Source organism: Taudactylus pleione, unplaced genomic scaffold (genome assembly GCF_031769625.1).
Source record: "Taudactylus pleione unplaced genomic scaffold, aTauple2 ptg000016l, whole genome shotgun sequence".
Lineage (NCBI taxonomy): Eukaryota > Metazoa > Chordata > Amphibia > Anura > Myobatrachidae > Taudactylus > Taudactylus pleione.
In genome coordinates, this window is record NW_028284418.1 from 50,676,847 (window position 1) to 50,704,010 (window position 27,164).

Genomic DNA, 27,164 nt, shown 5'->3' on the forward strand with positions numbered 1-27,164 from the left:
ATGCTGCGTCCAAGGACTCAGCTGGGATCATCAATGCATGCAGGAGGTGTGACGCATTACCACATTAGCCAAGACAGAATTGCAAAGCTGCTTGTGTGTGGCTTTGCAATTCCGTCCTCTGCAGAATCAGGCCCCATGAAGCAAAAACGTTAGGTGAAGGAGAACAAATCTGTACGTTCATGGCCACCACAACATATCTCTTAAAAAATTTATACAAGTAATATAACATGTCTTATATATTAAACAGTTTAAAATGACAATACCCCAGCAGAACCTAGCAAAGTATGAGAAAACTATATTGTTGTCCAGTCATGAAACATACTAAGTACATCCAGCAAATTAAGATTCTCTGCTTGTCCATAAAAACAGTCAGGATACCTGGCAAGATGAAGCATACATCCCACTGCCCAAGCTTTTACACCGTAAGTGCTGAGGGATGGGCGTGATTTAATATGTATTAAAACACCCTGGCTTACCATAATCTTCCCCAAAAAAAGAAGTGTACATATTATTTTAAGTTTACTTCTCCTTTAAGTCTTGCTCTAGTTCATTTTCTCTCAATTTCATTTCATTTTGTATAAAACTATCTAAGATAAAATGAACACAGCAAGGATATTACTTATTACTCCACAGAAACGTGCAGATGAAGATTAAGCTAGTGTATTTCCACATTCACAATAATGATATATATAAAACAATTAGTTTTATAGCATAATGTTAATCACAGCAAGAATGCACGATGGACTACTTAATTGGAATAGAATTCAACTCAATTTCAATATAAATAAAGAAATTTTGCAGGTTAAGCAGTTATCTTCCCTACGCTGTGGATAAAATTTACGATCTAAAACTATATAAATACATTCAGCTGCGTAAAAATCAAAAGGTTTACCATTTTATTGAGGAATCTATAAAAATCAATTACATAACGTGGAACTTCAAAGAACAGAGAGTAGAAACTTGGTTTATAAAAAGAGACATTGAAAACAGCATGAAAATATTGTCCCACAAGCCACAGTAAAACACCTGGTTATCAAACAGAGTAAATATAGATTTTGACCATAAAAGTGACCACTCAAAACAGAGCAAAGGGTTTTCATTTGAATATATTTCCTAATGTCAATAAAAACATAATACACTATAGTTTTACAACATCATAAAAGGTGTAAAAATAACTATATAAGGGTATAACATTTACATATAATGCTACACTCTTGCATAAGTCCATTGAAGATTTCAAGTAGAACTTATTCACTTTTATTGCATACACTCAGCATGTGCAAAAACAGAGCTAGTAACAGCAGATATAGAATACTGGCTTGCATGCATTATTAGGGTGCTTACACACTGGAGTTTGCCCTCTGGCAGTGTCTCAAAAACCCCCATGTTCAATGAGCAGATTGTGAATGGAGCAAGATACAGCCATTGGGCAATTGTGGGGCAAACATCAGTCTATATGTATCCTTCCTGTAATATTCCTATGCGTCCGGTCATCTTAGAAAATCCATTTTGTGCCAGCACTCATTGGTGTAGTGCCCAAAGGTTGATAACAAGAGGACAGATACAGTATGAGGCAGCACGTGTTTATTCTTTGAATCATGTGTTCGCTTCCCTTTGTTTTGCCTGAAAAATAGAACCAGAGAACAAAAGATAATGACTTACAATGTATCTGAAAACAAATGTGCTCCAATATTTAGAAAGCAATGTATTGCCCCTGAATCTTCATGCTAGAGCACTTGCCAACTGTCCTAGTGAAACCACCAAGTCACTGTGCTAAATGTAACAATTAAAATCTCCAGCTGCAAGCAAAATCAGAGGTTGTATCACTGGTTCCCTATGGTTCTGCTGATTTAAATTGTGGTGCCACATTGAACCCATGAAGCTCCCTAATCCTTCCATCCACTTATATATTTAAAATCCAACAACTGAAGCTGTCATTAGTGGAATGGTTTTAGTTTTCATTTATGATTGTGAGTCAATCAGTCTTGACCATTTGAAGGGCAGTGCAATTAGCTGTATGGGTAGTGTAACTGGCTGAATGGGTAGTACAATTGGCTGAATGGGTAGTGTAACTGGCTGAATGGGTAGTACAATTGGCTGAATGGGTAGTGTAACTGGCTGAATGGGTAGTACAATTGGCTGAATGGGTAGTGTAACTGGCTGAATGGGTAGTACAATTGGCTGAATGGGTAGTACAATTGGCTGAATGGGTAGTACAATTGGCTGAATGGGTAGTGCAACTGGCTGAATGGGTAGTGCAACTGGCTGAATGGGTAGTGCAACTGGCTTAGTGGGTAGTGCAACTGGCTTAGTGGGTTCCATAAAGTAAAATAATGCAGCCAATAACTGATGACTGATCTTAGTTGACATACTGTATGGGCTTTGATGAAAGGACTGCTGGTAAGAGAGGGTAAATGTGTTGTTTACTATGGGTTCTGCACTGTGTACAGGCCACTGAACCTGGGCTTGGTATTGTACACTGTTCAACAGAATTATACTACCCCAAACTAATAATTTAATTAGGTTACAGTGCAAAATGTTTTGTTTTTAATCTACTCTGTGTAGGGCCTTGGTAAACCTGTAATCTGCAGAACAATAATCAGCCTTGAAAGCTTTTTAACCTAAACCAATTCAAGGAAAATATTTTTAAAAAGCTGTAATTTTCATCAATTCTTGCATAATGAAAGGTAATTTACTGTATCTTTAAAACAAATGGAATAGGTTTGTATTAATGGAAGTCGTAAGTGCATTTTTCTCTTATTGAAAAATCGTGCACTTATGCTAAAATCCTCTACTTTTCCAATATTCCAAATAAATATATATTTTTAGTTTTCAATTTATTATGGCATGGACATCGAAACAAGAAGAAATAAAAGTAACCTATGGCAACATAATGATATATAGCTAGAGGAACGCAATGCTTAGGAATAAAGTATTTTGGGAGATTCTGCTACATAAAAGCCTATGACAGTAATTACTATCTCTGTACTCCCCAACTGAACATAGCAACAAGTACTAAACCTAACCTGAATTGTGCTGTCCTGCAGAATATTGATGAGTGAGGCGTCACTGGCCTCTCAGGGGAGTTAATCATGTTATATACATACAGATTTGCAGCATAAATGAATAACATATTAAAATCAGCTACTATAATTGGCCCGGCTGCAATTACTAAATCATTTTATGTACTGCATATGACAGATTAAATATAGCTGTAGTTACATAACCATTGCAGCTCACTGAATTGGCTTCCCGATGCCAAAAGAAAAACCCTAAGCAATTGTATCTTGTAAAAAGAGAAAGCAATTAACAAAGAATGTAAATGGTAGTAAGAACTGCCTTTTCTATTTCTCAATTATGGAAAAAAAATATGTGGAAATGAAATATAATAGCACTATTAATTTTCTTTTTAAAAAAGCATTCATGCACACTAAAATTATTTACTTTCCATATGGGTGAAATTGTTTTTTTTTTTTTTTATTTTGTTTAAGTATGTCAGTGTGTTTTTAAAGAGATACTCTGTCTGAAGTAATGAAATTGCATAGCATAAAGCTAATAGTTCCGCTCTATTGCTGCACTATAATTCATCTATGTTGGTGCAGTATCTGTCTAATTCAGCCTGCTGAAATAAAAGCATTGTCAATCACTGTGTTTTTCTCGTGTGCCTTTCTTGTTCAATAGCAACTGATTAAAAAGCATAACGCGTCTAAGATCCTGTATAAAAACCTATATAAAATGTTTTGCATCAGTGGTAAAGCATATTTACTTTGCTTTTTGATTACAATGGTAAACAGTAAACATGTTAATAGTGATACACCATTTGAAAGCTAACATTTACGTACATTGGTATAACTACAGATTAACAAATGGTTTAAAAGGTACAACCTGCCACGTAAATTGTTGACACTAACAGGTTATTCACTGTAAAAGAAAATATTTACACCTGCAGTTTATGGAAAGACTACTCTGCTTAACATAAAATGTTACCAAATGTAGGCATGACATTGATTGGTGCAAAGCATTGCAATGGCGATTCTGTTGCTTGAACTATACTAAATAAATATGTAAATGTGGCAATGGTCCCATTTTGCGTAACATTGTAAATTGTTTCACTGACATTACTAAAAACTTAAAATACTATTTTTATTAATAAAGTCACTAAAATGACTGTGCTGACAGCAGAACTCAATAAAAGGTAATTCTCAAAGATTATATGTCTTATAAACACGTATTTAATTTACATTATTATTTGTTAGATTCTGCAGAGCGTTTTAAGACCATGGACAGGGCGTTCACTGCGTTTAGTGGGTCACGTCTGCAGCTTAAATGCCTAGTATAATAGTTATAAATAGAGAACGACGATAAACACTTTAGCAACACAACGGATTTTTTGCCAAAAATGTAAAGGTTTATAAAGTGACAATATTTATGGTACATTCGTGGTAGTTAAGTGGTAAAATAATTACGGTCATTACTACCGCTGAAGTGGCAGCTATGACCCACTGAAATAGCTGGAGATGGAAACCAACAGATATAAATGAGTTAAGTACTAGTACAAGCCATTGAAGTAGTATTTTAGTGATTGTGAGATTAAGTATCAAAGTATTTCAAGTATACATCAAAACGAGAATAGCAAGTCAAATATATATTTGATTCCAAAGGCAATTAAGCACAATATATTGATTACATACAGTGCCATTAAAAAGGAATCCATTCATTTTATCATCTAGGAATAATTTGCTAAAGTGTTTTCAAAAGTACACTAAACCAGCTATTTAGTTGTGATTTTACAATACGGTGCTGGTTTTGTCAGCAATGCAGACACAGCGGGTTGTATTGGAGAACTAGTAAATTGACATCGGCTACATATCAAGCCGTCTTTGTGATAATGTACCTTTCTTTATATCCGCTGATGTCTTACCTTGTTTAACAATTGGTATGCAGGAGACTGTAAATCTTCAATGCACTCTGCAATTGGCTTATTAAGTGTTTCTGGCAGTAACAGACTCAGGAATCCCGCTGATATGCCGCTGATTCCAAATGCCATGAATGGCATTGATGGATTAAGAGATTTCTGGAATGGAAATTACAGAAAGAAATGGAACTGAAATGATATCATGCACACTAGTACTGAGGTAGGCTTTTATTAACCAAGCAAGACACCCACAGAGCCTGCACAGACCCAAAAATGGTAGAAATTCAGAACCAGCGTAATGAAAGACATAGAAACACGCTCACATAATAGCACTGCGGTATTTATACATAATTTGACTTGCAAATCCTGCTTGTGCATCTTCTTTGAAGTTTTACGCTACTACCCAATATCTGCACAGTTTGAGCCCTTATGCGGGTGCTGCTTTCTCACTTTTGGATCTCTTCCATTTTGGTCATCACTTCCTAAAATCTTGCTACTTTGCGACAAATAAAAAAAAAATATTGTTGTCAAGGTAGCAAGGTAACCAAAGTTTCTCACATTCCATGCTGGAAATCAAACGATGGCTGATTAAGCAATGCTATCTTTATATTGGCTGTCAAATGAATGCAGACCATAGATGTGTCGCATTCGTTGATGAGTGCGAGCGTTAAACTCTGTAGAGGGATCTCATTAAGTATGTCCCTTGCTCATTATCACTGCCCTTTTGAAGAGCCAAATCATGTGTAACAAATACTGATGGGAATAAACGCCACAGCTGCCCGCAATGATTGGCATGCTGAGAGGAGTTTACTAGACGTAGAGTGAACAATTTCTTTGTAATGGAGTTTGCAGAATTCTCTGTAAACAGTGCGGAAAAAAATCGCTAAGGTTGTTTATTACCCATTATAGTGACAGCGCCACTATTACCAAGATCAAAATGAGACTTGTTAGCCAGATCCTCTTAGTTTTAACACTCACCATTAATAAGCATCACATGGGTTCCCTTGTGGGATTCTTGTTCAGCCAAACTCTGAAAATCAGATCTGTTGTGCTACACTTTGCCAAATTGGCAAAAAATCTGTTGTTCAGTAATCAAAGTACAGTATGCCACGAGGGTTCCTAACTTAATAAAGCCATTGGCAACCTACCTTCACCAAGGAGAAGCCATCAGAAATCAGGGGTGGAGAAATGTTTCTGACTCAACCTGCCTTGGTGTGCCCAGGTCCTATATTTTAAGTCTGTGTTAATTTCTAGGGGAAGCACTAGAAGTTGTGCCATTAACGGGTGGTAAAAAAAAAACTTTCAATACAACATTGTATTATCTATCAGTCTTCTCTCCTGCACAGCGGTAATAATCTGATATGTAATAGTGTTTCCAGAAACCTTATTGGGAGCTGCAAAGTGGCTAAAGTAGTTATTTAATCTACTTGCTAAAACTTATACTGCTATAAGATTGTAAATTGCACCTGATTTATATATATTTTGTATTTATCTTATTCTTTCAATTATACCAAAAGGACCAGCCTTCTGGTGCCTAGTAAAACAAGTCAAATGCGATTTTTTAGGCTAAGTAATGCGGACCCTAATTCTTTGTGCTAGTACATAGTGGCAATCCCTTTTGAGTGGCTAGCAAACCATGCCTGTCTGCCTTAATGCTGATGGTTAGAAAACATTGGATTCTATTCTGATGGTTGGTACAAAAAGATGACTCCCATGCCGGTACACTAACACATCAGAGGATGTATAAGGTCTTAATATATAAACAAACATATAAATAGACAAAAGGAAGGCTGTGTTTTCTAGATCATGTCTGATGGCAATTATACCAAAAGTATAAATAGACAAAAGGGAGCGCAAAATTTGAAGTAGAATAAATTGAGTAATATAGTGTAATTGTTAAAACATACAATTGGATATGGAATATTGATTTAAATCACAAAAAATAAAAAAATAACCCAAGCAAGAAGAAATTTTTTTTCTTATTAATGCTTGAGATATATAATAGGAGACGTACAATATAAAATATATACGGTATATAAATTCCTTGGTAAAGAATACATATAAAAATAAGTAGTCCACCAAAGTCTCTCAAAATCCAGTATATTTGTATAGATCCATTTAATATAGGACAGGGATGATTGAATTCCTCTGTTAGCCAAATGCTGATAATATATTCTGCCTCACTGCCGTGACTGTACCTCACCTCCGCTGTAGATCTTATTCACCAGTGATAGTCCCGGAATAGCGGCAGCGGAGGGGTGCAGGCTCTCAGTAAATCACGCTCTTCTAGAGAAGTAGACGGCAACCAACCGATTCATCAGAAGGTATAACAGAGGGCTAGAAAATAGGCTATTTAAATGTTCAATCAGCCAATGAAATTCTCCCAATAGTTAATTGTATTAGTAAACACAGATGTCTTTGATTGTCAGAATACAGAGAATAAAACTACTGCTAATATTAAAAGGCTAATATCAAAATTTAAAAGAATCTCTAACATAATAACATCACATAACATACAATAACAAACAATATAAATATATTTATAGTTAAAATTAGAGAGGCATTGTAGAGAAACACAGCAAATCTATCTCAATCAGTGCACCTGGACGTAGTATAAGTAATTACTAGAGAAAGAGATAGGCGAGAAAACAACATGTAAATATGTACTATATATATTGATATATAAACAACATAAGCAGGTGCTCATTTTACCATTTGCTTGTGAAATATTCAGTAAACTTGAACAATAAAATTAGTCCAGCACTCTTTCTCCTAGTGTAGGATGTGATATCTGCACTAGGCTCGTATGTTGAAGCCGCTGCTCCCCTTTTCCAAAGTCTCCTGGAATCCCACAGGGTGTAGTATCTGTCAATATATATAACAAAGGGGGCGCTCCATAGTGCTTATAAAAGTTTTCATCATAAAAATATAAACAGACAATCCTGTCTGTAACATGTGCCAATCGTCCCGTAAATCACACTGAGTGGGCTGATTACCACTTGGTTTCAATGTAGGTATACCTGGCAAGCACCGTCAGCCATTCCTTATCCTCCAGGGGTAAGCCACGCACCACCGCTCAAGAGCTACAGCACGTCCCTCCACCTCAAGCTACAGCAACGGATAAGGAACGGCTGACTGTGTTTGCCGGGTAGACCAACATTGAAACCAAGTGGTAATCAGCCCACTCAGTGTGATTTACAGCTAAGCGCTAAGAAGTCACAGTAATGGCTACAGCACATCCCCGGCTTGAGGATATCCTGGCTGCCGCTATAGCCGCTGCAATCTCTTCATCCACTGGCCGTGACGTGTTGCTCTCGTTGATCTGGCTCCACTGTAACATCAGTTGGTTGCCGTCTACTTCTCTAGGGGAGCATGATTCACTGAGAGCCTGCACCCCTACGCTGCCGCTATTCCGGGACTATCAATGGTGAATAAGATCTACAGCGGAGGTGAGGTACATTCACGGCAGTGAGGCAGAATATATTATCAGCATTTGGCTAACAGAGGAATTCAATCATCCCTGTCCTATATTAAATGGATCTATACAAATATACTGGATTTTGAGAGACTTTGGGGGACTGCTTATTCTTATATACATTCTATATCAAGAAATGTGTGTATATATATATATATATATATATATTTTATATTGTACTTCTCCTATTATATATCTCAAGCATTAAGAAGAAAAAAAATGTTTCTTCTTGCTTGTGTTATTTTTTTGTTATTTTTTGTGATTTAAATCGATATTCTATGTCCAATTGTATGTTTTAACAATTACACTATATTAAATCAATTTGTTCTACTTCACATTTTGCGCTCCCTTTTGTCTATTTATACTTTTGGTATAATTGCCATCAGACATGATCTACAAAACACAGCCAATATGTGTTAGCATACAATATGTATTGCTGCTTAACGTGTGACAACAAATCAAATAATCTTACCTAATGTGCAACAATAAATCATAACAATTTTAAAGCCGATTATTGGTGTATATTTCATTGAGCGGGTGCATGCTATAATGCATATTATGGTTGGCATAAAGACTGTTAGCTGTTATATTAACTTGCTGAGAGCACAAAGTAATGCTATTCATACAGCAACATAAGTACTGTAAGTGTTAGTGGAAAATATAAGGATTAGGAAAGCATTCACAGAGCTCACGTACTTTTAAGCTTTTTGCATGCAGCATAATTAAAACATTTGTTATACTGAGTAATTCATCTCTAACATCTGTTAGACAACCGTAAAAAGAATGTGTCAGAAGAAAATTGAAAAAGCTAACTTAGCTTTAGATGCATGCTCCCTGCACAATCTTTATTTAAATTCACAGGTGTCGATTATATATATATATATATATATATATATATATACACACACACACACACACACACTAGCTATTGCCTAAGGCTTCGCCAACGCTGAAATCGTTTCCGCCAACTTTTTTATTTTATTTGAGGTGTTCAAGTTGTATTGCTTTGCATAGGGACCCTGTAGCGGGAGTGGTCCACGTGACCAGAAGCGCAATACAGACTTATGTCAGCAGCGCCTTCAACCACCACTCACACCAATTTCAGGGCCGGATTAAGGGCAGGGCGACAGGGGCGGTCGTCCCAGGGCCCACACATAGGGGGCCCCCACACACACTGCCCCCGGCCACATCCCCATTATAAACTATTTTATAACATCTTTTAATGGTGCCGCGGCCCGTGATTAGGCCCCACCCCTCCCACAATTTGGCTCTGCCCCTTTACAAACTAACCGGGCACGCATGTTCCTACCTCCTTTATTGGCTTCTTTCTCCGTCCACACGCAAGGCGGCCGGGGCCCGGGACCTGCTTCCTCTGCTCTGGTCAGTGGGAGCAGTGAGTACCATGAAGCGAGAATGAGCAGCACACTGCAGCCAGAAGGTAGGGAGGTGCCTGGGTGATGATAGTGTAGGAAGGGGTGTCTGGGTGATGGTAGTGCAGTAGGGGGGTCCCTGGGTGATGGTAGTGTAGTAGGGGGGTGCCTGGGTGATGGAAGTATAGTAGTGGGGTGTCTGGGTGCTGGTAGTATAGGAGGGGATGTCTAAGTGATGGTAGTGTATGAGAAGAGTGTCTGGGTGTTGGTAGTGTTTGGGGGAATATCTGAGTGCTGTTGGGGTGATGATAGTAAATAAAGGGGTATGCCTGGGTGCTGCTATGGTGTTGGTAGTGAATAAGGGGTTGTCTGGGTGCAGCGGATATATTAGTAGTATATGACGGTGGGTGCTGCAGGGGTGCTGATAGTGAATGATGAGGCTTGTGTCTGGACTGTGTGTTGGTTATGAATGTAAGAGGGTGAGTGGGTGCTGCTTGGGTGTCGTTGGTGGGAAATATATATATGCGCGTGTGTGTATTATATATTATATATATATATATATTTCACCTTTTATTGATAGGGGCTCCCGCATGTTTGTTGCCCAGGGGCCCCCACAGACCTTAATCCGGCCCTGCCTATCCTATTCAAATGAACTTGGGCTCAAAGCAGCCCTTACCGGCCGTGCGCATCAGGGCCATAACTAGGGGCGTGCAAGCGGTGTGGCCGCGCAGAGCCCAGTACCGCCTGGCGTGTCCTTAGGAAATCAAAATATTACCACTTGATGATGTCATTAAATTTTGTTATTGCTTAACCTCAACTTAATGGTTTAAGATAAAACAAAGTGCAGGTTATTTCTAGGAGTTTCCACTACAAAACAGTAGCGCATGCAGGGGCGGTTTCTGAGTACCCAGAAACCCCCCGACAGACGAGATGAGCGAGCGCCATATTATTAAGCCCTGCACTCTCGCAGCAAAATGCTGCGATTCGCGGGTCAATCGGGATGAGGCGAAGCCAATATGATGCAAATCCAATAGAATCGCGTCATTTGGCCCCGACCCCTCCCGATTGACACGCGAATCGCAACATTTTGCCGCTAGGTAGAGGGGCCTAATGACAATGCCAGGTCCCATCCCCATCTCTACAACCCGCAGCTGCTGGCAGGTAAGTGTGTGTGCAATGTGTGTGTGTGTGCAATTTGTGTGCGACATACAGTCAGGTGCATAAATATTGGGACATTGACAGAATATTCATATTTTGGCCTCTATTAACCACCACAATGGCTTTGAAATGAAACAAACAAGATGTGCTTTAACTGCAGACTTTCAGATTTAATTTGAGCATCACCAGGGATGAAACCCAGCGTCTGGTGATGTCTATGCGTTCCAGACTTCAGGCTGTAATTACCTGCAAAGGATTTGCAACAAAGTATTAAAAAGTGAAAGTTAGATTTAGGATTGTTTAGTTTGTCCCATTACTTTTGGCCCCTTAAAAAGTGGGTGGCACATATAGAAACCGTTGTAATTCCTACACCGTTCACCTGATTTGAATGTAATTACCCTCAAATGAAATCTGAAAATCTGCAGTTAAAGCACATCTTGTTTGTTTCATTTCAAAGCCATTGTGGTGGTGAATAGAGGCCAAAATATGAAAATTCTGTCAATGTACCAATATTTATGCACCTGACTGTATGTACAATGCCTTGCAAAAGTATTCACACCCTATGGCTTTTTACCTTTTTTGTTACATTACAATCTGTATTTTTTTTTATCTGAATTTTATGTTGTGGATCTGCACAAAATAGTCTAATTTGGTGAAGTGAAATGAGAAAAATCTATATTAAAAAAGAATCTTTATAAATAAAATTCTGAAAATTGGCATGTGCATATGTAATCACTACCTTTGATATGAAGCACCTCAAAAGTTCTGGTGCAACCAATTACCTTCCAAAGTCACATCATTAGTGAAATGAAGTCCACCTGTGTGAAATCTAAGTGTCACATGATCTCTCAGTATAAACACACCTTTTCTGAAAGGCCCCAGAGGCTGCAACACCACTAAGCAAGAGGCATCACACCATGAAGACCAAGGAGCTCTCCAAACAAGTCAGGGACACAGATGTTGAGAAGTACAATTCTGGGTTGGATTATAAAAAAATATCCAAATCCATCATCATCAAATGGAAAGAGCATGGTACCACAACAAACCTGCCAAGAGAGGGCCGCCCAACAAAACTCACAGACCGGGCAAGGAGGTCATTAATCAGAGAGGCAGCACAGAGACCAAAGGTAACCCTGAAGGAGCTGCAGAGTTCCACAGCAGAGACTGGTGTATCTGTGCATGTGACCACAATAAGCCGTACACTCCATAGAGCTGGGCTTTATGGAAGAGTGGACAAAAAAAGGCATTACTTAGTGATAAAAATAAGAAGACACGATTTGAGTTTGCCAAAAGGCATGTGGGCTACTCCCCAAATATATGGAGGAAGGTGCTCTGGTCAGATGAGACTAAAATTTAACTTTTCGTCCACCAAGGAAAACGCTATGTCCGGCGCAAACCCAACACATCCCATCACCCCAAGAACACCATCCCCACAGTGAAACATGGTGGTAGCAGCATCATGCTGTGGGGATGTTTTTTTCAGCAGCAGAGACTGGGAAACTTCGAGTCAAGGGAACGATGGATGATGCTAAATACAGGGATATTCTTGAGCAAAACCTGTTTCAGTCTGCCTGTGATTTGAGAATGGGACGGAGGTTCACCTTCCAGCAGGACAATGACCCGAAGCATACTGCTAAAGCAACACTCAAATGGTTTAAGGGGAAACATTTAAATGTGTTGGAATTGCCTAGTCAAAGCCCAGATCTCAATCCAATTGAGAATCTGTGGTCAGACTTGAAGATTGCTGTTCACAAGCGGAAACCATCTAACATGAAGGAGCTGGAGCAGTTTTGCCTTGAGGAATGGGTAAAAATCCCAGGGGCAAGATGTGGCAAGCTCATAGAGACTTATCCAAAGCGACTTGCAGCTGTAATTGCTGCAAAAGGTGGCTCGACAAAGTACTGACTTTAGGGGGCTGAATAGTTATGCACGCTGAGGTTTTCTGTTATGTTGTCCTAATGTTGTTTGATTCACAATATAAAAAAAACACAACTTCACAGTTGTAGGCATGTTCTGTGAATGAAATGGTGCACACCTTCAAACAATCCATGTTAATTCCAGGTTGTGAGGCAACAAAACATGAAAAATGCAAAGGGGGGGGGTGAATACTTTTGCAAGGCACTGTATGTGTGTGCATATATAATATATTATAAGGGCACGGTCGTGCCCTTATGTTAAGGCTGAATAGAAAAAAATAGAAATCTCCATAGAGAATTCCGAAGGGGGGGGGGGGGGCAAGGTGTTTAAAGGCATACACCTCAAAAGCTATTGGAGGTACGGAGCTAAAATTAGGCACAGACGGGTAGAACTGTCGCTCGGTGCTGTTTGCAAAATTTCAGGGCAAAAAAAAAAAAAAATTAGGATTTGGGAGCAATCTAAAGCTCCAACTGTCATTTTTTTCTGACATTCTCAATTAGGACCACTTTTCTGCTGTTCTCTTTGGGGGAGATTTGGGAAGGCATAACTCAGGGTAGGGGGAGTATTTAGACTTGGGGTTTGTTTTATTAGGTTGCTATTGTTCCAGAATAGGGCCTTTTGGGGTTCAGGTAATTGAGAAAGTTACAGTTATTAAACTATTACCTCACAAATCCGCTATTATACAGATAGGAAGTTTCAATTCCTTGCACAGCCGCAGTAGAAGCCTTCAGCAGGTGTATTCACTGTGGCTTCACTTTGGTGCAGTAAGATGGCTGCCTTTTTGCGGGCTGTAGCGGGGGCTGGGGGGAGGGAAGCCAGTGTTATCTGCGGCCGGGAACCAGGGACGGTAGCGGGCGTTAGCGGCGGAGGTGCGGTGGCAGTGCGGGCGGCGGTGTAGGAGGCGTTAGGACCCGGGGGAGGTAGCAACACACAGATGCAGGCTCGGATCTGGAATATCCGTAATACCTGCATCTGTGTTTTAAAAACACAAACATAGAAGCAGGGACGGGATCAGTGAGACCTGTCTGCTGTGCTTCTGCGTTTAAAAATAAAACCTGTGCAAAAAAAATAAATAAACAAAAAACAACAACTAGTACTGGTTGTGCTAAATACAGGGGACAAACAACATAGGGCCCCCCCATATGAAGCACAACCAGCACCAGGCTTTTCATAACCAGTCCTGGTTGCCAAAATACGGGGGACAAATGACGTAGGGGTCTACCGTATAAACTGCAACCAGCACTGGGCTCTGAGCCGGTCCTGGAAATACAGGGGAAAAAAAAGTGTAGGGTCCCCCCTGTATTTACCAGAACTGGACCCTTTCTAGCACGGGGGGGGGGGGTGATGCCAAAGCCAGGGGAGCCCTTTCACTGGGCCCGCTAGCCAAAGCATCATCCCTGATCGCTAGTCAGTCCAGGCCGGGATCCCTGGGGACCCCCCCAATAAAGGGGTCTCCTTCTCCAGAGCACCCCAGGCCCAGGCTAATGGCCTGGGCTATCCCCGGCACCCCTGGGCGGTGGGTGCCGGGGTGATTGTGTAAAGTGTGATGCGAGTAAAGTTAAAATATTGTCTTTTGCTGTGGAACTGCAGTTCCCAGCAAGCCTCCCCCAAATGCTGGTACTTGTGGGGCATTACAGGCCTGATGGTACCTGTAGTTCCACAACAAAAGCAATATTAAAAAACCACAGAACACACACACCGTTAAAAAGTAAAATGTTACTAGAACATACATGCAGACACACACATGTACTCACACATGCACACGCTATCTCACATACTCACCTAGAATCCTTGAAGCCAATCTGTCCCCTTCTCCAAGTAGATAATCCTATGGATTACCTGTAATAAAAATTCCTTACTCACCTCCTCCTATGCGTGGATCTGTTCTCTTCGTTCCAAAGTAGGCAATCCAGGGTCTTGGCAAAAAAAACGCAATTACGCAAGCCCACAGAGATTAGTAGTGTCCTCTAAGGACACTACTATCCGAATGACAGCTCCGCTGTGGGATTTCAGTATAGAAAACCCGATGCGGAGCGCTCATTGGCTGAGAGAGGCGAGCCTTCCGCCTCTCAGCCAATGAGCGGTTTTCACCATTGACTTCAAAGGTGAGAACCAAGAGTGCCCTTATCAAAAATGGCGCCTCAGCGCCATTTTTGAAATTCAAAGATGGCCGCCACGAACCAATCACGGCTCGAGACGTCATTGCTCTGACCCCTCGGCTGGCTTATATAAAGCCAGCGTGAGGTGGCATTGAGTCACTCAGTCCGTCGGCCAGGTAGCTGGAGAGAATACCAGCTGAAGCAAGAGGACGCCGCTGAAGCCCTGAATGGGCGGCGACCATGCAAAAGAGCTTAAAGGCGAAGACGCCATTGAAGTCCTGGGGGAAGCGGCAGTCATTAAATAGAGCTTAAAGGCTGTCGCCCCCCATGTGAAGTAGCGGAAAAATAAAATTTTAAAACAGTGTTTTATTTTGATATTTCTTTTGCAGGGGTACTATAGGTAGCAGTGGGCCCTTAATGCCCCGCCTGCTGGTACTTGTGGTTCTCCAAGTACCAGTGTGCGGGGATGCCTGCTGGGACCTGTAGTACTACTGCAAAAGGCAATATTTATATTTTCATATGCACCACAATACATAATCAACCCAGCACCCTCCGCCCAGGGTTGCTGGGGGTAGACCCGGCTATCAACCTGGGCCTGGGGTGCCCTGAGGAGGGGGGCCCCTTTATTTATTGGGGGGGTCCCCAGTTCCCCAGGGATCCCCGGCCTGGGCTGACTAGTGGTCAGGGGTGATGCTTTGGCTGGGGGGCCCGGTGAAAGAGCTCCCCTGGCTGCAGAATCACCCCCACGTTAGAAAGGGTCCGGTGCTGGTTCTGGTGAATACAGGGGGACCCTACACATTTTTCCCCCTATATTTCCAGAGCCAGCTCAGAGCCCAGCGCTGGTTGCGCTTAATACGGGGGACCCCTATGTCATTTGTCCCCTGTATTTTGGCAACCAGGACTGGTTCTGAAAAGCCTGGTGCTGGTTGTGCTTCTTACGGGGGACCCCTATGTCGTTTGTCCCCTGTACTTAGCACAATCAGTACTGGGGCTCCAAAGCCCGGAGCTGGTTGGTCTTTGGGATGGGGGGGGGGGGTGGCACGCCATTTTCTTTCTTTTTTTTTTTACACAGGTTTCATTTTTAAACAAGCACAGATGGGTCTCACTGATCCCATCCCTACCTCTGTGTTTATTTATACACAGATACAGGTATCACGGATCGTTCAGATCCGAGCCTGCATCAGTCTGCTGCTACCTCCCCCGGGTCCTGACGCTTGCACCACTAACGCCCATGGGTCCCGGCCACAGCTAACGCCCACTATCCCCCGGCCGCAGCTTACAGCTGCTTCCTTCCGCCGAGCCCATGCGCTACCGCCCACACTGACCTGCCATCTTGGTGCGCCCAAGTGAAGCCACAGTGAGTACACCTGATGGAGGCTCCCACTGAGGCTGCGCATCAAGTTGAAAATTCCTATCTCTAAAATGGTGGATTTGTGAGGTAATAGTTTAAAAACTATAACTTTTTCAATTACCTAAACCCCAAAAGCACCTACTCTGCAACAATAGCTACCTAATAAAACAAATTAAAATTGTAAATGTGCCCCCTACCCTGAGTTATGCTGTCCCAAAAATCCCCCATAGAGAACAGCAGAAAAGTGGTCCTAAGTGAGTGTCAGAAAATACTGACAGTTGGAAATTTAAATTACTCCATAAGTCCTCGTTTTTTATGTTTTTGCCCTGAAATTTGGCATGCAGTACTGAGCGACAGTTCTACCAGCCCATGCCAAATTTCAGCTCCGTACCTCCAATAGCTTTTGAAGTGTAGCCCTCTAAACACCATGCCCCATCAGAATTTCTCTATGGGAAAATTCAGTTTTCTCCGAGAGGACCCCTACATTGCTCGTCCCCTGTATTCTGCCAACCAAGACTGGGTCTGATTAGCCTGGTGCTGGTTGTGCTTAATACAGGGAACCCCTATGTCATTTGTCCCCTGTGTTTAGCACAACCAGCACTGGGGCTCCAAAGCTCGATGCTGGTTGTGCTGTGGAGGAACGTAATTTTTTTTTAATATTACACATTCATTTTTTAAAACAATACATGGGTGGATCTCACTGATACGTCCATGCATCTGTGTCTTATTGATTTGATTTTCTCAGGTGCATGCCCAGCACCAGTGAGTCGCTCTGTTGCCCGCTGATGCTTCTGTGCACGCCCGTTGCTGCCACTGCTCTGCACCCCCACTGCTGCCACTGCCCCACACACCTGCAGCCTGCCCCTGCAGCCGTCTCTCCCTCTGCACCCTTAAAACACCTCATGTGTGCTGTCTGCTCCTCCACCCGTGTTAAGTGTACCTATTTGTTGTCCTTCTGCCCTGCAAGTGGCCTGGTTTGCTTGTCAAAACTCTGATGGTTAAAAAATTATAAAAAAAAGCAATGAAATTCCATAGACAAAAAACCTTACGGTTTTACATGTCCCATTAAGGCTTCTTAGACATGATCTGAAATTTCACAAAACCTACTGAATTTGTGCCACTCAAACAAAAAAAAGCAATGAAATTACGATCATTAAGGATGATGCCTTAATGGACGTGTTCCTTGCCCAATACAGATATTGGATGCCATCACACCCTGTGGTTAACTGTAGATTCAGCACTCTCGCAGAATGAGATTGCGGTCACTCACAAAATGGAGCTGCTAATTCACAGAATTGTGTGCTCACTGGAATACACACATGCAGTCTATGCAACTGAAATCTAAGCAGAAAATAGAGCTGTGCAGATGGGATAAAAGTGGTGTGGATGGAGATTATATATATATATGTGAAATAGTGTGTGGGGACAGTGCACAAAAATGATAATTCCCTCAAGATGTAATATAAAAGGGTAATGTAAATGTGATGTGGTCAATAAATTAATAAATAGCCACTAGTCCTTCATTAAAAGGTGGCAGCAGTCTTCTTAGTGTTCCGTTTGGCCAGCGGATATGGTGATTTCTGAAAAAGGGCTTTAAAAAGACAAGCGCCTGATAGTGTAGTAAATTAAATAAGGTGAAAGTTGGTGCTCAAATCTCATGTGCGTACCAGAGAAAAAAAACTTTAAAGCTTATCTGCTTTCCAATGATGTAGTTCATAAAGGGACGAGTGAATGGGGTGTCATCTACTGGAACACCTTTGAAAAAGGCTCGTGCCAGCCAGGAAAAGAAAAAGTGATATAGTGTAGTTTGTTTTACAGGAGTGCTGAGACAGGACTACAAGTAAATGCGTACCATGTATAGTAGTAAACCAAGCATGTAGTAAGTGTGCCCAAGGTATCTCCCCGTATTCCTTCCTCAATAATCCGTAGAGGAGTAGAAAGTGCAGATAGGCTCTGGGATAGATATAGGATTGATCCCACGTCAGTATGCTTTATCAGGGGATTTATTTAAATACATTTAACATGGGGAAACAGCTTATAGTGAAACACAAACAAAAAAGGAAATAATGAATGCTTATCTTTCAGAATGGTACCCTGTCCTCTTAAATTGTAAGTATCCAATGTCTAGAGAGCCTGGGTCAGAGTGCCTCTACGCATTTCGTCCAATATGGACTTCTTCAGGAGTGCTTCAACTGACCCTGGAACCTTTTCTACTGCCCTGGGCAGGACAGTCTCTGAGATCAGGGTTAGTTCACTCCCTGAGTCTATAATAGCTGGGAAATCTCGGCCATTCAGCAATACAGTTTCCCACAGTAATGGGGGTCTGGAATCCAGGGGTACAATCGTGTAAAACTCGGGGTACGTAGCACCCATACTAGCAACCCAAGGCTCTGTTTTTCTGGGACAGTCCCGCCTTATATGACCTGGCTCTCTGCACTCACAGCAAACGACCCTGGCATCTGCAGCGGTGTATCCTTGAGGAGGGGTGACAGTCTGGGTCACAGGCCAATGGGGTGCCATCTTTTTTTTCTGTCATTTTTGTCATATTTCCTGCGGTCTCATACCGCTTCAACACTGTACTTAATTCCTCTAGATATTGAGGATCAGCGTGTACAACCCAGCGCTGCATATTCCGCCCTAGGGTTCTTATGCACTGGTCAACAACCACCGTCTCTACAATTTATTTTTTTATTTCCTATTTTTGATATTTTTTCTTGTTTTAATTTTTGTATTTTTTTCTTTTTCGGATCTGTGATACACTGAACCATCGATGTTAACAATCATTAGAGCGATATTGGATATATAATATTTGGTTTTCAACATTAATATTTATACATAATATAATATGCATTGATGTGGTCTATACTAACTCATTGTCTGAAATGATATTGATGTTATTGATCTATTATGGCCTGCATAGAATAAATTGGCTAAGTATTACTGCTGTTTATACAGGGTTATGTGCGCCCCATGTGACTGCATTAGAGTTGCTTGGCAACCTGGTGTTGTATACCAGGAAGTATGGTTGTAAGAATCATGTGACGCAGCCGTGCACATGGTGATCTGTGATGACGTCATGCGTGCGCGTCTGTCACAGTGTGTTGTAGCCGGGACATGTGATTGCCCGGCTTACAGCGCTGATTTGCACCTCAGAGATGACACCTGACAGGGAATTGGTTCCCGCGTCTAGGGATAGCAGTTGGTCTAATACATGGATACCGGAATACTATCTGCGCAGGTCATCTTTATACATGTTTGTTTTATGTTTAATGTATGTATTTGTCCATGTCAGGTTTTACTTGTTATTAGAGGGATGGGGATTTAGGTATTTATAGGCATGATGTATCATGGTTATTGTACCTTGACAAAGGTCCGAATGAGGACCGAAACATCGGAATCTATGTGTATGATGGAATAAAGCAATCTTGTTTTGAAAATCATTGCATCAGTCTGGTGAGTGCACCACTATAAGATAATATATATATATATATATACACACATATATATATATATATACATACATATTACAAGAAATGCCCTTAATTTGCGCTAAAGTAGAACTAAATACCAAACACTGTATACGTACCAGCTGCACCTCCCTATTGACCCCCTGTTAGATGGGTGTCCAGTATAGTGTAGATATAAGAAGAGAGAGCGCTTATATCTTAATTTCAAAAATCACAGATTGATTACAAGGAACATTCAGATGCATAATACATTAAATATTTAAAATGTGATTTTTACTAGAAGGATAGAGCAGTCCTAGATTGGTGAAATGATGAAAGAATCTTCTTATAGTAAGCTTTTTTTTTCTTTTTATTGTCTTTAGGATTTTTCTTCCAGTGTGGGAATAGATACTGATGAGGCAATTTTCACAGGGATTCAGGACCTCATTCAGAGTCGGTCGTTGCGGTCCCACGGTCGTACGCCACCGATGTTCGCTATGCTGCGCATATGTAAAGTTCGCAATGCGCGTGCGCAAACTAGCCGCTACGATCAGAAATTTCTCTCTCCTTGAACACAGCCAGGTCGGTAGTTTGAGTGACAGATGGAGGCGTTTGTGGGTGGTAACAGGGGAAGGTGCTTGAAAACGGGGGAGTGGAGATCCGAACGGCGGCGTGCCTCATTATTCGAACGGCGTTTTATGGGAGTGCATACGGATTATGGGAGTGCATAATTAACAAAGTAGCGTCAAGGCACATGTGACATGGGAGGTTTTTACACTGACATGATCGTAGAGCTTAAGAGAGGGTATGGTCAACCTTAAGCTCTACGACCAGTTCCGATGGTTCCCGATGGTCTCGATTAATCCTTATATGCCCGGAGATGACGTGCAATGCGTACGAGAAGAGGGCGTATTTTTTGGTCTTCCGACTGCTTCCTCCACTTGGTCGGCCAACTACCGATCCGAACTTAGGGACGCAACTTGCGAGGGAAACATTTGAATATCCGGCCCCTTTTCCCGTACGACCGTGCGGCCGCTTCGACCGACTCTGAATGAGGTCCTGAAATATACCCTCACACCAGAAAACACCCAAATATAGTAGGCCAAATGGCCACATTTAGTATTTAAAAAAGATTATTTTACAAATATTTGACATAAACAGCGGTTAATAACATAAAACTGTCGAATCAGCTTACATAAAGTGCGATGTTATATACGGACTGTAACAGGGTTGTCCACTGTTGCACCCAATGGTGGAAAGTGTACTACGAAAGACCCAGAATAATCTACCAGTATTATGACCCGAGGAAGGGGGGGGTAGCAGTAAGTGACTCGGGCCCTGATTCAGAGCCGGACGCTCTGACAGAGCGCTCGCTCTGAATCAAGGCGATCCCTCTGTTTTTCTTGAGCGGCCTCCTGGCCGCTCGCATAGCTGTGGGTAACCACCCACAACTACAGCGAGTGGCCAAAAAGATGATGTGCTTTTGGCTGTATCAGAGCGGAGAGCACTCCCACTGACATCACTTGTGATGTCAGTGGGGCCGGCCCCAGACGGTAGGCGTTCCCATGGGAACGCCTCCGTCTGGACAGCCACGCCCCCGGCACGCCCACCAAAGGGGGCGCGCTGTCACTCACCATCGACAGCACGCCCCCTTTGTAGCGAGACCCGGGTCTCGCGCATGCGCACGACGGAGCCCGCTCCCTCGTGCGCATGCGCACTGGGCCAACATCGAACCCGCTTGCGAGCGCATAGCGGGTCCTCAGTATTTAGCCTTGCGAGCGCGAATCAGGCCCTCAGTACTTAGCCTTAGCCATATTAGTCTACAGTCGCACATTGCATAGGTCTGCCTAATTACAACTAGCCTACATAGTTGCAGGGGCGAATGCAGAATCTTTACGGGGGGGTTACTTAATAACATTGTGCCTGCTCTACCATCTGTCTGGGTACTCAGAAACCCACCCTGCATGCGCTACTGAGTTGAATTATTAAACTTGCTAATAGCTCATGTGTTAGGTGTTTGACAGTGGTACACAAGGTTGGGAGTTCACGCTCACTGCATGGCATGCTGAGCATTGTGTTTTTAATTTCAAGGGGATTTAACTGAAAGTTATTATTAACATATAAACCTATCCATTAAGGCTGACCCTAGAGTATGGGTGGGCAATAAGCGGCCCCCCAGATGTTGTAAAACTATACATCCCAGCATGTCCTGCACCAATTTTGCTATTTGGCCATACTAAAAATTTTGCAATATATGCTGGGATTTGTAGTTCAACAACAGCTAGAGGGGTGCTGAGAACCAACACACATGACAGCAGAATAGAAAGAAGTGTGCAGGACAGGGAGAGGATTCTCACTCCAACTGCCTCCACCACTTGGTAAGAATGCTCTACTGCCAAGAACCCCACTATCCACTGTGACAGAGTGGGTTTCTCCCACATTCTGAGGAAGGGTTAATCTCCATGTAGCTAGGGAGGAACCACACCCTCACCTCAATTAAGACCAAGTAAGGCAGTGATTCCCAACCTCGGTCCTCAAGGCACAGCAAGAGTCTTGGTTTTAGTGATGTCCATGCTTGAACACAGGTGGTTACATCAAAATAACTAAGTTACTAATTAAGTCACCTGTGCTAAAGTGTGGTTATCCTTAAAACTTGGACTGTTAGTGTGCCTTGAGGAACCATGGTTGGGAACCCCTGAGCTAAGGTATAAAAACCTGGTAAGTTTAGTCAGTGGAAATGTGAGGGAGAGGTTGTACCTTTAGCAGCTCTTTCTATGCTGGACAATCTGAACCATCACTGTGCTGAGAATACTCTGCTCGTTTGATCTGCTGTCTCATGTAAGCTGAATAATTGTTCCTGAACTGTGTTTGCTTTATGTAAGAAGCCATTGCATTGAATCTGCCTTTTCAAGCCAGGAATAAAAAGCTTACTTGTTTGCAACACCTCTCCCATTGGTTGTCTGAACTTACCCGCTACACCCACCTTTTTGCTTATTTTTGTTACTACTCTCAGTACAGTACAATGCCTATATATGACACAACCAATTTGTCACATGACACAAACTCCTACTCTAGCAGTGCAGACCCTTGTAGAAGAAGCTCTGAGAGAAGAAAATATATATGAGCCAGAATAAAAAAAAATCTAGTGAAAAATAATACCAGTTGGAGAAGTGAAAAAGCTGGGGGGTGGGGAGGAGGTAATGTGGGGGAGAAATTTTTGAATTACGTATAAAGTGCACGATTGGAAAGGAGATTTAGGGCCTGATTCAGATGTGGAAGCAAATGCCATCGCAGCTATGATCTCTTATGGATTTGCAATTGTGAAAATATGCTAATGAAACACTTGCCATCCAGTGCTTACAGGTGCCCACTGAAAGCATCTCATATCCGCCGCTCACGCACAAAACTGGAAAAAAAATAATGCAGATCGGGCGGCCAGCATACTTATTAGTAAGTCAAAGCTGTAGCAGACATAGCGGGTCTCCAGACATGCAGAGGGCTCTCCCGCTGCGAGCTAGAACGTAGTGGCTAATTTAGGAACGGCCAGTGTTTAAATGGACCAATACATCTGCATTTTTCTAACCACCCCCCATTACCTCCCCCAAATACGGAGTACCTGTCACTCATTTTGCAGTGAATGCTCTGTGTGAGCGTAGTCATAATTCAATTGCTGCACGTGCGCAGTGCAACTTACACGCATGCGCAATGGCCAACAATCGCTCAATCTGCGTAAATATCAGCATTGTGTCCACATCTTAATCAGGCCACCTGACCTGAACAATTTGTTTATCTCTGTAAAACCAGCACTCTGCGACTCAACCATACTGGGTGTTTATATTCCGCTGTGCTTTACAATTGAGAATGAAATATTAATAAAACGAGACTGGGTAATACCAGTCAAACAGGCTTTTGGGCCCTGCTCAAAAGCTTACAATCTATAGACATTTGTAGAACATCAAATATTTACACAATGACAAATACTATAAACTCAAGGCTTTTGGCACGGTCTCACATCGTTGACAGCTAAATAAACTTGAAAGTGTGAGATTGGATTCTATGACAGTTGGATGGATAAGAATTTGGTTGCAGAATAGGAAACAGAGAGTTGCAGTAAGTGGAGTGTAGTCTAAAGAGGTAAATGTTACCAGCAGAGTACCCCAGGGATCTGTACTTGGACCTAGGCTTTTTTAATATCTTTGTTGATGACATTGCAAATGGTACTGAAGGGAAAGTATGCGTTTTTGCAAATAGCACAAAGGTATGCAGGAGGGTAGACACACCAGGAGGGGTAAAACAAATGATTGAGGATCTAGAGGAAGGAATCGGTATGTAATACCACCGGTCGCAGTTCGATTCCCGGCAGTGTCAGGCAGACAGAGGGACAGGTCCCGGCAGCGGCAGCCCTGGAAATCCCGATTGTCTGCAGGTAAATATGAACTAACCTAACCTACCCCCCTAACCCTAACCCTCCCTTAGGGGTGCCTAACCCTAACCTCCCCCCAAGTGCCTAACCCTAATCCCCCCTTCCCCGTTGCCTAAACCCAAGTTTAGGCAGCCTAACCCTAACCCTCCCTCCCCCAAGCCTAACCCTAATCGCCCGGGGGGTGCCTAACCCTAAGTCCCACCCGGGAGCCCTAAACCTAACCCTCCCCCCCCGCGCAGCTGTCTGCTCGCGGCGCCCGGCATCCCTTTGATCAGGATGCCGGGCGCCGGTCTCCCTGCATCGGTGAAATGAGCGGCGTCTACATCTAGACGCCGGTCATTTCACTCTCGCCGGGATATGACAGCCGGGAAGCCGGCTGTCGGTATAATGTCAGCCGGCTTCCCGATTGCATCCCAAGAGGAATGGGCAATAACTGGGGAACTAGAGTTTAATGTTAAAAAAATGCTAAATCACGCATTTGGGTCTCAAATACCCAAAGGCTAACTATAGTACCAAGGGTACCACAAAGGAAACTACAGAGGAGGAAAGGGATCTAGGAGTCACTATTTCAGATGACCTGAAAGCAGGGAAGCAATGTAACAAAGCAATGAGAAATGCAAGTCAGATGCTTGGTTGCATAGGGAGAGGAATCAGTAGCAGGAAGAAATAATTGTCACTGTATAGGTCATTGGTACGGTCTCATCTAGAATACTGTGTTCAGTTCTGGAGGCCATATCTCCAGAAGAATATAATTACATTAGAGACTGTACAATGAAGGGCAACTAAAATGGTTCAAATATAACAAGGATTTTAACAAGGTACACGAGGGAAACATTTTTCAAAGGAAGAGAAATAGTAGAAGACGAGGACATGCACTGAAACTGGAGGGAGGAAGGTTCAAAGGAATTTGAGAAAAAAAACTTGAGAAAAACTTACTTCACAGAAAAAAATAGCGGATAAGTAGAACAGCCTCTCATCAGAGGTGATAGAGGCTGAGACAGTAGAGCAATTTAAACATGCTTAGGAGAGGCATAAAGATATACTTACAAGGAAGTTAGGACCAAATAGGGTTGAGTTTACCAAAAGGTTAAAAAAAGGGCAGACTAGATGGGCTAAGAGGTTCTTCTCTGCTGTCAAATTCTATGTTTCAATGGGGACAATTCAATTCAACGTAAATTGAATAGCACCGGGAGCTCGTGCGCTGTGTGGTCGGAGGATGCCAGTTATCGCGCCTTAATCGTGCCTTAACCGGCATTCTCTGACCATGTGCTGGGCACGCGGCTGTTAGCGCCGCGCTAAGCAAAAAAACAGCTGCGCACCCGGCCCAAACAGCGCGTTGTATTGAATAGCTGCGAGCGCTCCCTCCCGTCACTATTCAACATCCCGCTGAATTGAATTCCCCCTTGGGGATTCTACAATAAACCTACAGCAGGAATAAATATTAGTGCGCAGTTATTCCTAAAGGACTATAGCTTATAAAAGTACATTCTAAAACAAATAAACAGAATACAGACCCCGGCAAGAGTCTGACATTAAAGTATCCAAATACACAGTTACATGTGTAAGTGATTTTTCCACCAGCTTGTGCTGCTGGGAGGGGGATTATGTAAAATGTGTGCACAGATTCATAGTTGGCTGGGGGGAGCTTAGCTGTAAGTCACAGTGCAAACATTATGCTGCCCTGTATTTGGTGCTAATGTTTGATTTCCTACTTTGTGTACTACAACAAGCACAAACAGACATTATTCTTCCATCTCCATGCAAAAAAAAAAAAAGAAACGTATTTGCACCTCTCACATTGCAGCATGTTTTTGTCAGGTACAAATGTAATTACATTTGTTCCTAAATCTAAATGTATTTTTATAAACACTGATTAATTATAAGACTTTACATATTTTTCTTTATATATATTGTCATTTGCATTTACACATGCATCTGTAACACAAAACATGTTCATGATAAATAATGAATTGTTTCATATGATTTGCACAATGTTATTTACATTTTTATTTTCGTTGTGGGAAGAAATGAGCCTCCTTTTATAAATGTAGCCTGCCGCACTCCCTAGGAATGCACTCACAGCTCATAGATACTGTAGGCTGCTCTGTGTTTATGAGAAGGTGAACACAGCATGAATGGATCCCAGAACAGCAATCAACAAACAGATCACCACACTATGAGGTGTACTCATTACTGTCCATGTATAACCTGGATGCGTTTCTTTTGTACATGCTGTGCTTGAACTCAATACCTTACGTCATAATAGTGACCTAATGACCCACGCCCAGGGAGTGAGTACGTGGTCTGTCAACTCTTACAGTGTTATAAACAATAGCAATCGTTAGTAGCCTAGATAGACTTAGCAACGAGCAAATGAGCAAGAGATGCCACAAAGTGTGGTAATAGCAGTTTACTACTGTATTGAGGATAAATTTGAAAACATCAAGGGCAGGCTTAATTGCCCATTTGTGAGTAGCGAAGGAGGTGTGACCAGTGCCATGTGGATGTACACCCTCTACATCAGGGGTGTCAAACTCGTGGCCATCCAGCTGCTGTGGGACTATATATCCCAGTATGCCCTAAGAGCAAAACTGTGGCAGTGCATGCTGGGATGTGTAGTTCCACTGCAGCTGAATGGCCTGGGACACCACTGCTCTGCACCAGTCGCCACAATATCTCCCTACATACGTAAAAGTAGAAAAATTGCATAGTTTTGTATGGCTAATAGTAATAATTATGGCCAACTGGGCGGCAGGACATCATCATGCTGCTATTGATGAAGGGCCGGTTCTTATGTGTAGGCCTGGAGCAGTAGTCCCATCCGCCCCATTGTTAATTTGGCCCTGAAAAACATTAAGGGGTAAATTTACTAAAGTGAGAGTTTTTAGAAGGGAGTTTAAAAAGTGATGTTGCCCATAGCAACCAATCAGATTCTACTTAACATTTAACTAGCACCTTCTGGAAGATAATAGCTAGAATCTGATTGGTTGCTATGAGCAACATCACTTTT

At 42.2% G+C, this 27,164-nt stretch overlaps 1 protein-coding gene across 2 annotated transcripts in view; it reads right to left on the reverse strand.

Moving 5' to 3' along the window:
* Positions 1–1,090: 1,090 nt before the first annotated feature.
* The window catches only part of LOC148542039 (solute carrier family 22 member 15-like), a 208,606-nt gene continuing 182,532 nt past the window's right edge, over positions 1,091–27,164 (reverse strand). For both annotated transcript variants that reach the window (XM_088473973.1, XM_088473963.1), the window contains exons 11-12: positions 4,922–5,074; positions 1,091–1,623 (exon numbers count right to left, since the gene is read on the reverse strand). In XM_088473973.1, coding sequence (XP_088330099.1) covers positions 1,597–1,623; positions 4,922–5,074 — 180 coding nt within the window. In that variant the 3' untranslated portion in view covers positions 1,091–1,596. The remainder of the gene's footprint in view (positions 1,624–4,921; positions 5,075–27,164) is intronic.